This window comes from Oncorhynchus tshawytscha, linkage group LG03, assembly GCF_018296145.1.
Source record: "Oncorhynchus tshawytscha isolate Ot180627B linkage group LG03, Otsh_v2.0, whole genome shotgun sequence".
NCBI lineage: Eukaryota > Metazoa > Chordata > Actinopteri > Salmoniformes > Salmonidae > Oncorhynchus > Oncorhynchus tshawytscha.
In genome coordinates this window covers 37,686,704-37,703,542 of record NC_056431.1, presented here as the reverse complement: position 1 = coordinate 37,703,542, position 16,839 = coordinate 37,686,704, and the positions used below count along the sequence as shown (strand labels likewise).

The 16,839-nt window shown below is 39.6% G+C and overlaps 2 protein-coding genes across 7 annotated transcripts in view; one reads left to right on the top strand and one right to left on the bottom strand.

The window, feature by feature from the left end:
• The window catches only part of LOC112235067 (actin-related protein 3), a 28,660-nt gene extending 24,339 nt beyond the window's left edge, over positions 1-4,321 (bottom strand). Inside the window, exon 1 of the mRNA XM_024403462.2 lies at positions 4,126-4,321. Coding sequence (XP_024259230.1) covers positions 4,126-4,169 — 44 coding nt within the window. The 5' untranslated portion in view covers positions 4,170-4,321. The remainder of the gene's footprint in view (positions 1-4,125) is intronic.
• Positions 4,322-4,528: 207 nt separating this feature from the next.
• LOC112235023 (solute carrier family 35 member F5) overlaps positions 4,529-16,839 on the top strand; it is a 35,394-nt gene continuing 23,083 nt past the window's right edge. The window contains exons 1-5 of one of the 6 annotated variants that reach the window (XM_024403427.2): positions 4,529-4,614; positions 5,425-5,586; positions 15,619-15,715; positions 16,040-16,146; positions 16,261-16,395. In XM_024403427.2, the coding sequence (XP_024259195.1) occupies positions 16,261-16,395 (135 nt within the window). In that variant the 5' untranslated portion in view covers positions 4,529-4,614; positions 5,425-5,586; positions 15,619-15,715; positions 16,040-16,146. The other 5 variants (XM_024403454.2, XM_024403419.2, XM_024403416.2 and 2 more) reach the window with 5 other exon arrangements.

The following is a 16,839-nucleotide window of genomic DNA, read 5'->3' as shown; positions in this document are numbered from 1 at the left end:
CCGCAAGGCAAGCGGTACCGGAGCGCCAAGTCTAGGTCCAAGAGGTTTCTAAACAGCTTCTACCCCCAAGCCATAAGACTCCTTAACATCTATTCAAATGGCTACCCAGACTATTTGACCCCCCCCCCACCATTTCAAAGCATGAATGTCTCGTTTGCTGTGTGATGGCATGAAATAATGATACAGTAGCCTATTTACTGAAATATAGGCGTAAATAAATTAAGACTAAACAGGACGCGCTTTTAGGCCTACAGCTCGATGGATATACAAGGCTACTAAACAAAGCCTACTAATGACAACGACATTACATATTATTATAATGATGATCATAATAATTGTAATAACAATAAGAAGGAGATCAAGAAAAGAGGGTATAGGAGCAAGAGCTGTGTGCATATTATGTGTGACAAAGAGGTGCTGTATTATCTTTCTGCCTGTTTGGAACAGTGTAAACACTAAATAAATAAGTAATACCCCTCTGTTCTAACAAAACATTTTTGTAAAGCCTTTATTACAGCAGAGCAAAGATTAAAAACAGCCAAATCTGTGAAATTGCTTTGTCCGGCATTTTACCGTTGCATGAGGCTTGGTGCTCACAGAATCAGTAGGCTATTAAAAAAACCACTCAAACAGAAAACAGAAGCAAGATCTGTCTAACTTCTGTAAATACTGTATATGTGGATGATTTATAAAGCCAGGTACATTTAACAGTTAGGCAATTGATTACAGACCTAATTAAGTTGGGGTTTCCTCTCTACTAAATTTGCTTAGACAATTAGGTTAAGGCAAGGGCTGTTTCCTCATCTCTGCTGCTGCTGCCTCCGCTGCATTGTTCTCAATACCAATATGCTGGTTAACTTTACTATTATGCACATAGCAACATAGGGAAAGGCACCAATTATACGACACACTGTAAATTACATTTAAGAACCGAGGACAGCGACCCTATCAATCGAGGGAGAAAGTGCATTTGTAATAAAATTGATTTTAGTGTGCACCATTATTTTTACATTAAATTTCAGTATCACATGTCTTAGAGTGATGGACTGTGCCATCCCTGTGGCCTCTGCAATGGATTAGTCCATTGAGACAGGTGCAAATCAGACAGATGTCTTGTGCACCAATAAAAATATATATATTTTGCAACTGCTCGATTAAAGAAATCTCGGTCGACCAACAGTCTATTGACCAAACAAATGTCCAGTCGACTAAAATGTGGTCAGCTCTAGGATATAGCCTAGTCTAGTTGAGAAAATACCTTAAGGATATAGCCTAGTTGAGACAATACCATAAGGATATAGGCCTAGCTTAGTTGACACTACAATAAGGATGAGACATTGTCTGAGGTGCTTTTCAATTCCATAGCTTCAATGAATAGGCTATAGCCTAGCTAGAAAGTAGGCTAGGCCTAGTTGCTTATAAAAGCCTAACTATGAGGGAAGAAGGAGAATTCTACTATGTATACTTGGAAGACACAAAAACATAGGCTTAGGGCTTCATTCCACTGAACAGCCCTAGCTTGTCTGGGGTAGCTACCTGCCTCAACAAGCCTGTTACACCACACTCCTAGCAGTGGACACAACCACAAACAGAGGCGTGTTTCAATTCCAAATCAACCCCCTAGCCCAGGGTTCCCAACTGGGGGCCCACAGGCCGAATTTGGCCCACGGGTGGGGTTTTTTGGTGCCCCAAGTGTTCTGAGCAAATTAGTATTCTTATTTAGCGTTGTCATTGTTGGACATAAAATACTAAATAAAAAACACGAGGAAATCAGCTCCAAGTGATTTTAATTTTGGAAATCTTTACCCAACTATTCCAACAAAAAATATAGAGACATGATCGTATACAAATGTAAGCAATGACTATGTTTTAGTCAAATATATCTGTTTGGGATTCTTGCGGTCAATTTGCATTGTACAAACTATTTGTAATTAAAAATAAATCAGCCCAGGGCTGAATCTACTTGCTGATCCCTGCCCTAGCACTTCGTCACTATATCTTAAAGGATTGGATAGGTGAGATAGGACAATGGACAGCCTACCTTCCTCTCAAACTTCCCCGCTCTATAGTGGGGATATTCTGACATACTGCTTACACCCAATCTTCTAACAATCTAGGCCCACTTTCTATGAAAAAGAAGGAAGGTAGGGGATAGAGTTTGATTCGGGATTGGGCAGTGGGCCTGGACTGGGTAGCTCTCTCTGAAATGCTAACTAGGCCTATCCACTAGGCTACACTGTGAATTAAGGCCAAATGCAGGCTAAATTTAGACAATGATTAGGCCTAAATATATACGAAATAAAAACTGTTTGCTGTGGATGATAAGCAAAGGACGACTCCACCCTAGTTGCAGGTACTAGTCTCAGTTGCAAGCCTGGCCTGCAACACCTAGCCTACATATGAAGCATTTGTTTTGACCAAGAATGGACCCCTGCAAAAAATATATAATACACAGTGGCCTTCATAAAATAGTGACTCTTTCACATAGGCCCGAACACAACTTTTACAGAGTGGACAAACTAGCCCTACAATAACAGTGAAATGGAACAGTTGAGCTCTAAGAATAGCATCCCACTTGTGCATGAGGTAAAAGGATGTAGAGTTCAGTTCACACATTTTGGCTATCTGAGTGTGACTCATGAGCTGTGTGGTGGTGTACTCGATTTGACTTCTGCTGGTTTGGTACTTTAGCATCTTGGCCTTCTCAGCATTTTCAAACATCTGCTTTACAAAGGAGTTAGCCTCATTCTCCATCCTCAGCTGTAGTTTCCTGTCCTCTTCCCCAGCGAGGACCAGATGCACTAGTCTAATAGCCCAAAGGGAGGGGGGAAGATAAGTGGAGAGGTATGCAGGGCAACATACGGAGTAACGAGTTCAAGTCTTTACATGCAAGTGCTGCAGCACAGTCGCATCTCAGTTAGGCAATAACTCTAACTATAGTATTAAACATAAATCCCTGTCATTTCAAATAATCTACATCTAGGCCAAGGATATATCAAATGCATACATTGGATATCGCTCCTTAGATTAAATCATGTACATTGATAAACAATAAGTAGGCCTAACAATGAACACAAGTAACAGATGCAGAGCATTGCACTAGCAATAATTATTCAAAAACTGAGGACCGAACAAAAACATTATTGTGTTACTGAATAAGATTCACCAAAGTGATTATTTGCTAAAACGAGGCAACTAGAATGTTGTGGTTTGCACAGTTTTGCACAGTTCGATAATGAGGGATAAGCCTAAACCCAACTGTTCCTAATTCACTGGCTTTGAATACATCTTGGGACGGGCAATTAATATATTGGCATCCAAAAATATTGGGCATAAAGCAGAAGTATGCACAATCAATGAAAAGCGTTGTAGAACTGTGAGGTCACCCTTAAGTGAAAATTCCCTTGCTTATTTACGAATTCGAATCAGTCTTTGTTATTCAGAAAAAAAATTAATGTGTAGTTTCATTTGAGATATTTAAGGATCAGACTAGGGCTAAAGTGAAGAAATTAGAGAAGTTTGCTAATCAAAAAAACATGTTCAGATGCCGAAAACGACCATATATGGACTAAAAAGCGTGAATGAGGAAGTCGACAATATAGGAAGTCGCTCTGCGCATACTCAGAGTCGGGATGACTTGTAGTGAGCACTGTAAAATTACTTATGGACTGCATCGCTAGTAGCTACCATTAAATAATACAAAAAAAACATGCAAAGCCCATTTATAAATGTACACTCAAAGTAAGTCAAATATAAAACAGTTCTATTAGAACCCCAGCAATGGGGTTAGTATTTATTTTGTATTGAAAAAGCCTTTCCGACAGAAAAAACATTTTCTGATATCAAGCAATTAGCAAGCTTATAGACATCTAGCTAACGCGTTAGCCAACTAGCGAACACAGCAAACCGCATAGTCAATCACAATGAAACAGTCGTGCAATAACGACCGAACAAAACAACTAAAACACATTTGTTTCGCAATGCATCGGCATGAACGGTTACATTGATTATATTTAGCAAGCTAACTAGCAACACACCCAGTTGCTGACAGCGATGGGCTCTGTATCGGTGACACCCAAAATCTCGATGCTCTGTATGCACCGCGTTCTAGTTTGAATAGCTTACCCTGTACCACAGTCGACAACACACGCCGGTAATCGTCCTGCCATTTCGTGTACTTCTGGTAATCACAAATGTTTGTTTTGAATTGAAAGCAGTCTGTGTCGGGTGGAGGATCTTGCAAACCGTCCACAGGAGTACGGAATCCAGAACCCGCACAGTACAGTTTTTACTTCCGCACTCGGTCTTGGACAGGCAGGTCGTCACTAGGTAACACAGCCACAAAGTCAAAACCCCCGCCTCTTTCTACAATTTCTCAATTTAAAATATGATTTTAAACCTTAACCACACCTCCAACATTATGTCTAACCCTATGCTTTAAATAAGAACAAAAAGCAAAAAAAAAGTAATTAATATTTTCCGATATAGCTAATTTGTACTTTGTGGCTGCGTTATCTAGTGGAAAAAGGCAGGGAGAGGCAAGATGGCTGACGCCGGGGAGCGCTTGAGCAATGCAGGCAGTGTGGTGGTTCACAGTGGCCCCTGTGTTCGAAGGTAAAATAGAGACATACGTGTACATGCATATAAAATATGATTTGCACATGTCAAATATGAGTTTCACCTGTATTATCAGTTTTGTAGTCGCACACAACACTTGCAAGCACGTAAGTGATGTGTGAATAAATACAACACTTGCAAACATAAAACTTGCTTGACACATTATGTGAATACATTGAATAAGATTGGCAAGCATGCCACTCAATTTGAGAATGAATGCAACTACTTTACTAAACTTGCAACTGGGGAATCTTCATCTATGAATCAAAACTACATTTGCTCATGTCGAATCTGCTTGCTCCGAGTTTAGCGTCTAACCTCAGTTCTATTTTGTCCCAGACTTCTGCTGATGAAGTTTAGCCCAGGAAGTCACTGCATTGCCGCTGCATTGCTTAGGTTTTTTTTAGGCTGGGTATATGTAAACCACTTTGTGACTGTTGATCGGGGCTGTCCTGATTAACTTGAAACAACATTGTCATGCATTTATAATAAGAACAGTGAGTGTTGTGTTGGTTATATATCCGTATTTTACAAATGTGAACGTTTAGCCGATCAGGAGTGGACTACATTTTAATAAAAATGATTCGCAAGGATGAAATCTACCACTTTTCGAATGAATACTCCTTGTCGGAACCACAACGTTTTCTATGTATTTATGAAAAATATTATCTTTTGTCAATAACAGCTTTTACACATCCTGGCAACATGCTTGACTGAAAAAAATATTGAAACGTGTCTTTAGACTATGGAGGTGATGCTGTTGCCCATTTTTCCAGTAAAATATTCACTGTCCCCCCTACCTCTCAGGCTCATGTTTGCAGACTTCCTGATTAACCTGATCCTGTGGGTGGAGGGCTTCTTGGCAGCCATCCCCTTCAGCACGCTTGTGGCCATCTTGGCTTTGTGGTTTGGCATGTCTGGGCCCTTCACCTTTGTGGGCGCCTAGCCTACTTCGGCTTCAAAATGCCTGTGAGTTTAACCTATCAATCACGCTGTCTGTATGGATAACTGTTTCAGGTCATCTTACATCATGTGCATTTCCCCCCTAAGGTTGCAATCTCTTTCAAACTGGCATAAATCAGAAAACATAGCATACTAAGAAGGGTTTGTCTTGATGTGTTTCTATGCTACTCTCTGTGCTCCAGGCACACAACAAAAAATAATAATATTTTTTTACATACAGTACCAGTCAAAAGTTTGGACACCTACTAATTCAAAGGTTTTTCTTCAGTAAAAATAAACTCAGGAAAAAAAGAAACGTCCTCTCACTGTCAACTGTGTTTATTTTCAGCAAACTGAAAAAACTGAAATGTGTACATATTTGTAGGAGCATAACAAGATTCAATAACTGAGACAAACTGAACAAGTTCCACAGACAAGTGACTAACATAAATGGAATATTGTGTCCCTGAACAAAGGGGGGGTAAAAATCAAAAGTAACAGTCAGTATCTGGTGTGGCCACCAGCTGCATTAAATACTGCAGTGCATCTCATCCTCATGGACTGCACCAGATTTGCCAGTTCTTGCTGTGAGATGTTACCCCACTCTTCCACAAAAGGCACCTGCAAGTTCCCGGACATTTCTGGGGGGAATGGCCCTAAGCCCTCACCCTCTCATCCAACAGGTCCCAGACGTGCTCAATGGGATTGAGGTCGAAAGCTCTTCGCTGGCCATGGCAGAACACTGACATTCATGTCTTACAGGAAATCACGCACAGAACGAGCAGTATGGCTGGTGACAATGTCATGCTGGAGGGTCATGTCAGGATGGGCCTGCAGGAAGGGTACCACATGAGGGAGGAGGATATATTCCCAATGAAGCACAGCATTGAGATTGCCTGCAATGACAAGCTCAGTTCGATGATGCTGTGACACACCGCCCCAGACCATGACGGACCCTCCACCTCCAAATCGATCCCACTCCAGAGTACAGGCCTCGGTGTAACGCTTATTCCTTTGATGATAAACGCGAATCCGACCATCACCCCTGGTGAGACAAAACCACGACTCGTCAGTGAAAAGCACTTCTTGCCAGTCCTGTCTGGTCCAACGACGGTGGGTTTGTGCCCATAGGCAACGTTGTTTCCGGTGATGTCTGGTGAGGACCTGCCTTATAACAGGCCTACAAGCCCTCAGTCCAGCCTTTCTCAGCCTATTGCGGACCGTTTGTGCACTGATGACGGATTGTGCATTCCTGGTGTAACTCGGGCAGTTGTTGTTGCCATCCTGTACCTGTCCCGCAGGTGTGATGTTCGGATGTACCGATCCTGTGCAGATGTTGTTACACTTGGTCTGCCACTGCAACACAGTACGGACATTGCAATTTATTGCCCTGGCCACATCTGCGGTCCTTAAGCCTCCTTGCAGCATGCCTAAGGCACATTCACGAAGATGAGCAGGGACCCTGGGTATCTTTCATTTGGTATTTTTCAGAGTCAGTAGAAAGGCCTCCTTACTGTCCTAAGTTTTCATAACTGTGACCTTAATTGCCTACTGTCTGTAAGCTGTTAGTGTCTTAACGACCATTCCAGAGGTGCATGTTAATTAATTGTTCATGGTTCATTGAACAAGCATGGGAAACTGTGTTTAAACCCTTTACAATGAAGATCTGTGAAGCTATTGTGATTTTTACAAATTATCTTTGAAAGACAGGGTCATGAAAAAGGGATGTTTCTTTTTTTTGCTGAGTTTATTTTCTATATTGGCTATTGGTTGAGATGCATGCCCTGTTCTAGCTTGGTATGTCAGGAAATTGGAAATGTGAATTGGGCCAAGTCGGAGGTAATAAAACATTTAGTTTAATATCTCTTATGTTTAATATATTCAAATGAATTACACTACCGTTCAAAAGTTTGGGGTCACATAGAAATGTCCTAGTTTTTGAAAGAAAGGCACATTTGTTTTGTCCGTTAAAATAACATCAAATTGATCAAATGCAATGTAGACATTATTCATGGCCTTCTAGGCAGAGTTGCAAAGAAAAGGCCATATCTCAGACTGACCAATAAAAATAAAATATTAAGATGGGCAAAAGAACACAGACACTGAACAGAGGACTCTGCCTAGAAAGCCAGCATCCTGGAGTCAGTCGCCTCTTCACTGTTGAAGTTGAGACTGGTGTTTTGCAGGTACTATTTAATGAAGCTGCCAGTTGAGGACTCGTCATTTTGTATTAGGTTCCCCATCAGCTAACACCATAACGCTAGCTAATCTTCCTGGGGTCCAACACCAATTAACAAAACATTACAAACAACCACAATCAAGACATCAAACATTCAACAAGTATAAAATACAGATAATTAAAATACCTGACAGGAAACACATTTAACATTCTTGTGAGGCGTCTGTTTCTCAAACTAGACACTAATGTACTTGTCCTTTTGCTCAGTTGTGCACCGGGGCCTCCCACTCCTCGTTCTATTCTGGTTAGTGCCAGTTTGCGCAGTTCAGTGAAGGGAGTAGTACACAGCGTTGTACGAGATCTTCAGTTTCTTGGCAATTTCTCGCATGGAATAGCCTTCCTTTCTCAGAACAAGAATAGACTGACGTGTTTCAGAAGAAAGTGTTTGTTTCTGGCACTCCTTGCAAACAGTGCAATAATATTAAGCTATATCTATTTACATTAGGCTATAGCCTACAAATAGCTATACCACGTAGTCGTAGGCCTATTAGGCTATAAGCCTACTGCAAATTGTTGTTTGTTCCTGAACTGGCCGAATGTCAGAGCTATCCTTCAGCACCAGAAGTTGGTTCAACTTTAATATCAATGCGTGATCCTGGCAGTCCATTCAGCACCACAGAGGGTGTTCCAACTCATTAAAATAACACTCATCAAGATCTGTTGCTTATGCCTAATAGGTCTGTGTGCTTATGGATAATTCCTATTTAATTTCATCTCAGCAAGGCCAAACGAGGAAATGTATAATTTTATAATTTTTCAAGTTCAAAACGAAAATTGGATATCAACTTGTTTTCTCGTTTGTGGTCTCCAAAATTGTGCATCGAATAACAAAAGACAAATGATGACTAAATGTATCCTATTTTATTTTTGTACCTTGAAGTACACACCCCCTAATATAACATTCAAGCACAGATAGGACAATGAGAGATGGAGTGCCATGCCTGTGGGAGAGGGCGTGCACAGAACTTATCACAGTGCCTAAAGTGTCGGGCAGAGGGTCCACGAGAAACCCAGCACCTGGCGGTGATGAAAGATCTACCATGACAATTTTTTCCAGTGTTAATGTTTCTGAAAGTTAAGCACACAATAGCCTACAGTTACAGTAGAAGTCAATGTGTTTGACAGTAATCAATATGTTCCATTATAGGCCATAGCAAGACGTGTTGTCACAGCTCAGGGATATCACTCGCAGATGTGTTTAGATCGACCAGTGGCCTGTTTGTTTGTCTTCATTGAGTTTAGAACAAAATTAAAAGCGTCGTTCAGTTGTGGCTTGTTAGCTCCAACAAAGACTTACTCATGTACGTGTTCATGTATGTGTCTAATAAACCCATATTCCATATCACGATGGACTCAGTGTATTAGTGTACCACAGGAAAACTTCAAATGAGGTTAATAGAGAGCATAAAAGCTTTGAAGAAATACCAGCAAAACATAGCCAGTAAAATATTCTAGGTTAACTACAGTGCGTTGGATCAAGCTGCATCTCCAATAGTCTTTCACTATCTCTCAGCTTTGTTTGACAGTACAGTCTGTCAACACTATAGGCCATATCAAGGTGGATTGTCACAGCCTTGATATCACTCATAGATATGTGTAGAATGGTGCATTGCCATTATCTGTTATGATTAATACATATGTCAAGTATTTCCAACGCAGGTTTAGTGATAGACTTCTCATATTTGGCAAAGTCACTTTCTCCAGATCTATAGTGTTTTTGTGTTGATTTATATCTAAGGGATGGTCATTCAATTCTGGTGTTATATTTTACATGTAGCTTGTAAACTGCTCTGTGTTCATATTTCATTTGACGAAACAGGAGGGCGTGTTGCACTTTAGGTTGATAGTATAGGGAGCAGAGCACAGCAGGTTAAAAGTTTCAGAAATGTGGGTTTAATGACTTCAACACTGAGTAATGGCACTCAAGCTGCTCAATTAGGATTATAGCGGTTTTGATCATTTGAATTCGTACGGTTGGTCACAAAAACCAAAGCAACATTCGCAATGCAAATTAAGGGCATTTCATTCATTTGGACATTTGCTCAGTACTTGAAGGGTGTCATTTCCAGTACTATTGAGTTGCAAACACCGATTGGAAGGTGAGTGTTGAGACAATATCTTCTCTGATTCCATCTGCAGATCCAGAGGCATCAGGTCCTCTTTTATCCTAGTCAAATTAATTGTGCCCACCATAATTCTAATGACAAACAACATATGAGAGCTTTTATAACTAAGTGCTACTTTCAGCGTATAATTACTATGGGAGCAGCCAGAACATTTTGAATACTGAAGTTGAAAATAAATAAAACAATATGACTGAGTTACCAGACCAGGGGCACAAATGAGCGAGATTTTAATACAAAAAATGAGAGGTATACCACATTAGTACACATTGTTGAAATTAGGACAGGGATTGGTGTGTTTTACTTTGTTTTATTGAGCCAAAACCTTCACGTTATCCTTTGAAATGTTGAATGTTGTTCTAGAGTCAGATTGTCTCAGCATGGTAGGGTACAGCAGGGTTAGAGAGATATGCAAACTTAGTCATGGGGCCAGGCCTTTTGCTTCTCATTAGGGTGTTGTATGAGGAAGTAGTGTAGGACCTTGAGAGATTATTGATAGGGCTGAGTGACTGGTCCTGTCAATGGGAGAGAGTGGGACATCAATAAAAAGGCTGATTTGTAACTTATTGTATTGGCTGATGTAACTGGATGAAGTTCATGACAATCTGCTCAGATGCCATACAGTATCCTTCTCCCGAGGGCACATTCTGAACCCACACACACAATATCAGCATTGACTGTAGCTTCACTGGATATTGTATTGAAATGGGTCAGAAATACCTATTTTAATTTTACCTTAATTTAACTATTTAAGTCAGTTAAGAACAAATTCTTATTTTCAATAACGGCCTAGGGGTTAACTGCCTGTTCAGGGGCAGAACGACAGATTTGTACCTTGTCAGCTCGGGGGTTTGAACTTGCAACCTTCCGGTTACTAGTCCAACGCTCTAACCACTAGGCTACCATTTACAGTAACTTCAGTACATTAAGTACTGCCCTACCAAGCAAATCAAATTGTATTTGTCACATGCGCCAAATACAACAGGTGTAGACCCTACAGTAAAATGCTTACTTACAAGCCCTTAACCAACAATGCAGTTAAGAAAATACACCCCCAAAAATTAAGAGATAAGAATAACAAATAATTAAAGAGCAGCGGTAAATAACAATACCGGGGCTATATACGGGGGGGTACCAGTACAGAGTCAATGTGCGAGGGCACCGGTGTCGAGGTAATTGAGGAAAAGCAAAAAAAGGCAGTAATTGCTCATTTGGTCGAAAATCAGTTCTTCATTTTTGCTACATTAAATACATGCGGGCAAATATCCTGCCTCTATTGTGTTTTGGAGAAAACGGGGGTCATGTTAGCAATAATTGCTTAAAGTTACTGTGAAACCAAGGTAAATAAAATACATTTTTTTCAATACATTATTCTCAGTTCAACGCTATGAGCAGTTACTGCCTGTTTTGCTTGGTAAGGCAGTGTGTAAATCTCACCTTTCTGCAGCAGGTAGCTCTGCCCGGGCCGCTTCATCTTTTTTTTTTACATAGCAGGTTGAGGGACTAACGTTAACTACTAGCTAGCATGAGGGACTAGTTTACTTCCACTAGCCAGCCTGCTAGTTAGTCAGCAGTAACGTTAGCAGGCTAATGCTAGCTAGGAAAGTGGTGCAAGCCAACTGTGTTGAGTTCGTTCTATTGGCATGATAAATGAAGCACCTTGGCTAACATTACTATTTTTATCTTCCTGTCACACACATTTCTAATCCTTTCTATGTGCGGCGGACACTTCAGATCAACCCAGACTGTAAACACACACGCTATGCTCCATGAATATTATATTAGGGTGTGTGTATGTATATATATACATTTTTCCTTTATTTGTTTTCGATGCCCAATTTGGAAACCATGAACGAGTTGATATAACATTGTCGTTTTGCTTTTCAACAAGACAAATTATAAAACGATTAATGTCCTCTTGTTTGGTCTTGCTAAGATGAAAGGAAATATGAATTACGCATAAGCACACGGACCTGAATGCATCTGAGAAGTTTTGGAGACTTGAAATGGTAGTTTGGAATCTTGATACAATGAATGCAATATCTACCATATTGAAACTGAACATATCATTTCAACTAAATAGACATTTTAAACTGAATGCAATATTCACTCAATCAAATTTGAAATCATGAAATACTAGGTCAATTGATGAATTCAATGATTACATTTGTGCATTACAAATTCAAAAATATGAAATTCAATATTTGAATACAAATTCTAAAGTATCGAATTCAAATACAATTTCTGTTGGCACTGAAATCGCTCCATAAATCAATGTCTTGCAAGATTATGAATATACATAACTGAATATAATAGCATAGCAGGCCTATACCTTTACTGTTACACCAAAAACACAAAAAGTTGGACAGTCACAAAAAAGTGATGCGCCAAAACTAAACTGAGAACACCACTTAATTGGCAGTATATATGCTTTGATTGAAAATACAAAAAAAGGCAAATAGATTAACACCATTTGTTCTTATTTGCTCACAAAACGGTAATTCAAAAAGATCTAAATGCATATTCCCATGAAACTGATTGAGATCAATCAAATGAAAAGGTGAAGAATTATCATTCATTATTGACAGTGATGATGGTCTATTTTAAAATGAGATATGCCTAACTTGGTGTTTGAGGGTATTAAAAATATAATATTTTCTTGGGAGAATGTGTGGGCATAGGCAGACGTTGCAATGGGAAGATGGATTTTATGCATATTCTAAAATGATAGTCTAAAATAGGCTACATCTTTTGGTACAAACTTTGATTGAGGAAATGATGACGTAATTTACTTTTTTATTTTAGGTGGTTGTGCCTTAACATCTAATAAAATATAATTTTGCAGTAGTGTGAGATACACACAACATCTCAGTCACTGACCTTTGGCCTAATGTATATACACACACACACACGCTCAAATCAAAGTTTATTTGTCACGCGAGCCGAATACAACCGGTGAAGACCTAACAGTGAAATGCTTACTTACAGGCTCTAACCAATAGTGCAAAAAAGGTGTTATATGAACAATAGGTAAGTAAAGAAATAAAACAATAAAAATACAGGCTATATACAGTAGCGAGGCTAAAAATGTAGTGAGGCTACATACAGACACCATTTAGTCAGGCTGATTAAGGTAGTATGTACATGCAGATATGGTTAAAGTGACTATGCATATATGATGAACAGAGAGCTCTGGGCCAGGGATGAGTTTTACAGTGCTAGCTACATAATTAAGCCATTGCATTTTAATACACACATGCATTAGACAGTTTGAAATTAGCCAATGGATTAATCTAATTTGTCAATATATACTTGACTTCCTTACAATTTGCCTTTGTTGGCATATACTTATTTGTATTGTGTTGTTTTCATCCCACTTAATTTTCATATAATTCCATAATTTTCTTCAAATCAGAGCTTAAAAATGCAGCTTTTGTTTTATAGACCTTTCCAAAATTGTCATCAGATACAATGGGTCATCATTATCATCAGACAGATGCAGTATGTCAAATAGCACTTGCACCTGAGGATCTCTAAAAGATCTGTCTGGTTCCCACTGTCCTTGTTTTTCTGACAAATCTGAGAAAAAGGGCATGGATTATGGATTTCTAAAAAGCTTGCAATATCACAATGGTCCTCTTCTCAGGCGTGTGCACTAGTCTATTGCAATTCTTTTATTCAAAATAACTCTGATATATGGTGTAGTATTCCTTCAACAAATTCAATTAATCTATTGTGTTGAGTATGGTAGCATTATAGTATTGCTTCAACAATTGTATTAATTCATTGTATCAAATTTGATAAATGAATGTTGACACATGCCTCCAATGACATGTAGATTTAGATGGACTGTTATTTTTATTTTTTTTAAATACACTGATATATAGTATTTCCTTCAATATATGGATTGATTTTATTAATGTATATATTTTGTATACTGTACATGTCGATAAAATATACATCCCATATAAATTTTTTGATTCTGTGTAGGCCTACATGTCAAATGTAGATTTTCTACCAACCCCAGCTGCACTCTTGCTGCTTCTTGTTGAGTATAAAATATTCTACATAGCCCCAAATTAAGACTACATATCCCAAAAGTCTCTGCGTCTTATTTAAATGCCTAAGCAGAGTCACCTGAGCAGGAATCATAAGGATAGTTAATGTTTACAACAAAACCAGTTTGTTTAGATATGTGTTTTCATCGCACACTGTACATGTATTACCGATGATCAAGCTATTGTATTTTCCTGCAAAGACGAGGAATGAACGACCACGTCAAATAGAAGGAAACCTACTTACCATCTAGCTAGCTAGGTAACGTTAAATACAAATGATTTGTTGATGGTAACGTTAACTAGCTACTCTGTAGCTAACGTTAGCTGTAAACTTCGAGAAAGCTAGCTAGTTCACGCGTTGGCTAATAATGGCTCTAGTACTGCAGTTCCCATATTGCAAAAATAACTTGTTACATTAATTTTAAACGAATCCAGGTAAACTAACAACTAACGTTAGCTAAATTAGATAACTGCTGTCTAATCGGCATGATGTTGCAGCTAGTTAATAAACTCGTGAGTCCTTGCGAGCATAGGAAGAAATGGTTTATCTTGCTAGTAAGTTAGCAAGCCAACTACCCCCTCTTTCGCTCTTGTTTGTCCAATGAATGATGAATCGAGCTAGTGAGCTGCTTAGAAAGATCTGATTATCAAATGAAGGGCACCTCCGCAAGCACTACCTCTTAACTAACGTTATAGTGTTACAGACATTAATCTGTCAGAGTGACGTGTCAAACTCCTCTCACCCCTTTGACAAATGTATGTTGTGCATGCCTCATTGAGCGTGATTATTCGATTTAGCTACTTGGCTAAAAATACCAGGATTTTTTTCCTGACCTTCATCGGGAATGTACTCCACAGTTCTTTGATGTTGCTGTGGATGAAGGGCTACTTTGTAACGTTAGTTAAATAATGCAAATCTCAAACACCCTATGCAAAGGATCAATCATAGTTGTAACGTTAGCGTACATGATTCCTCCCTAGTAGACAAGCATAGCTAAGGCAACACTGAGCAAACATTAGAACAATGAATGCGTTCATTCATGAGCCGCTCCCTGTCTGCTAATCCAGTGGTTCACAACCTTTTTTGGTTACTGTACCACCAACTGTTTTTTTTTTTCTGCCCAGAGTACCCCTGAAGTACCCTATCATATCATGTGCATTTTACCAGTAGGGATATGGTCTTATGAGTCTTCTCAAGTCCCCTTGTGGATAGACCATGTTTCAAAAGGACCTAGTTCTGAACCTTAGGCACCTCTGATTTCACCTCCAAGATCTGGTGCATTTTCCAACTAAAACGGTTTCATAATGGACAAGTTCAGGTTGGTCCCTGTTTTGGCCTGTTTGCATACTAGTAAGTACACCCATGAGAGAGCTATATGTGTTTACTCAGGTTGTGCAAAAATGAGCATTTAGTTAAATCTAGCAGGAATGATGTAGGCTTATGTGTTTTTATTAGGAGAGCATAGCATACTTCATCAATTACTTTTCAGACTAATCCGTGAATAGTCCTGTCGTACCCGTCTGTGTGGAGGCCTACCTCTTTTCTGCTGATTGATTTCTTATTTTTCAAATGGTCTTTGCTATGCTAATGAACATTGTCAGGTTCTTATTTGGTTTCCCTGTTTCATTGCATGTGAAGTATGGTGCCTGTGAAGCCCCATGTTGGTGTTCCTCTTTCCTGAACCGGTCGGCACAGCAACTCCTAGAGCCAACGTGCCTTTCCTGGGGTCGACCTGGTAAGATCCTAAAGAGTTCTCTTAAAGTAATTGTAAACTCTAATATTTGTGGGTAAACCAGTTGAAAGGTGTACAGATGTTAGAATGTGTTCAAAGTAGTTTGTAACGTCACAAAGAAGTTTTGGTTGAGGCAGCTCTGAAGAAAACCCACATTCTTGTATCCTGTAAAACCATTGTCACTAAACAGTTAGGCATAGCCTATATCATCTTTGTCTGGGTTTCAGATATCTATATGGATTTAGACCCAAACCGTAACGTTCAGTGTTGTATAACAATATGACGTATAGTAGATTGCGGTTGATGGGTTTTGTGCACTCCCTACAGGATTGTTGGACAGTGTTTCTCATTATCCACTGACACGGTTTCAGATTCCTGCCTGTTCTGAGTCAGAAAGTCCAAAACTCTGAAGAATCCTGTATTAGGATTCCCAGGTACTGTCACTGTGTCACATCTGAAGAACATCTCCCAGACATCTGTTTTTGGTATTTGTTTATGAACTGTTTTGAAATGTGTGTGTGTAATAAAATGTTTGTGTGTTTGTCCAGATGGTGTGGGTGTTCATCATGAACCGGATGGGTTCTCAGGGCAGCACGGTGGCCCAGCAGAGACGCATGGCCCTGGGGGTGGTCATCCTCCTGCTGGTGGATGTCATCTGGGTGGCTTCCTCTGAGCTCACCTCAGTAAGACACTAGCACTTCCTGTAGACCAGGGGCTCACATCTCCCCTGGTTTCGTGGGCCACATTCCTACTTGTATTTGCTTTTATAGCTTGGAACTGATTGGCTGGTGCAATCTACAGACAATTACAGTGTACAGTGAGAAATGAAAACCAGCACCATTGCAGAAATGGGTGGCCTGGGATAGGCGCCCTTTATTTAGGATAATATGCTCAATCTTAAGACTAGTGCTCAATTACACGACAATGCTTGACCACTAACCCCTGCCCCATAGGCACTTGTGTAGATCTGAAAGGATTGACTAGGAATATGGTAGTAGCTCCACCTTGCCTACTAGTGGGGTCACGTTTTCGCCATGTTGCTCATAATATCTATCCAGACGTTTTTAATACCCCCCCACCCTGTACTAGGAATAGCCACATCTCAATAGTTTCAAAGTGACATTTGA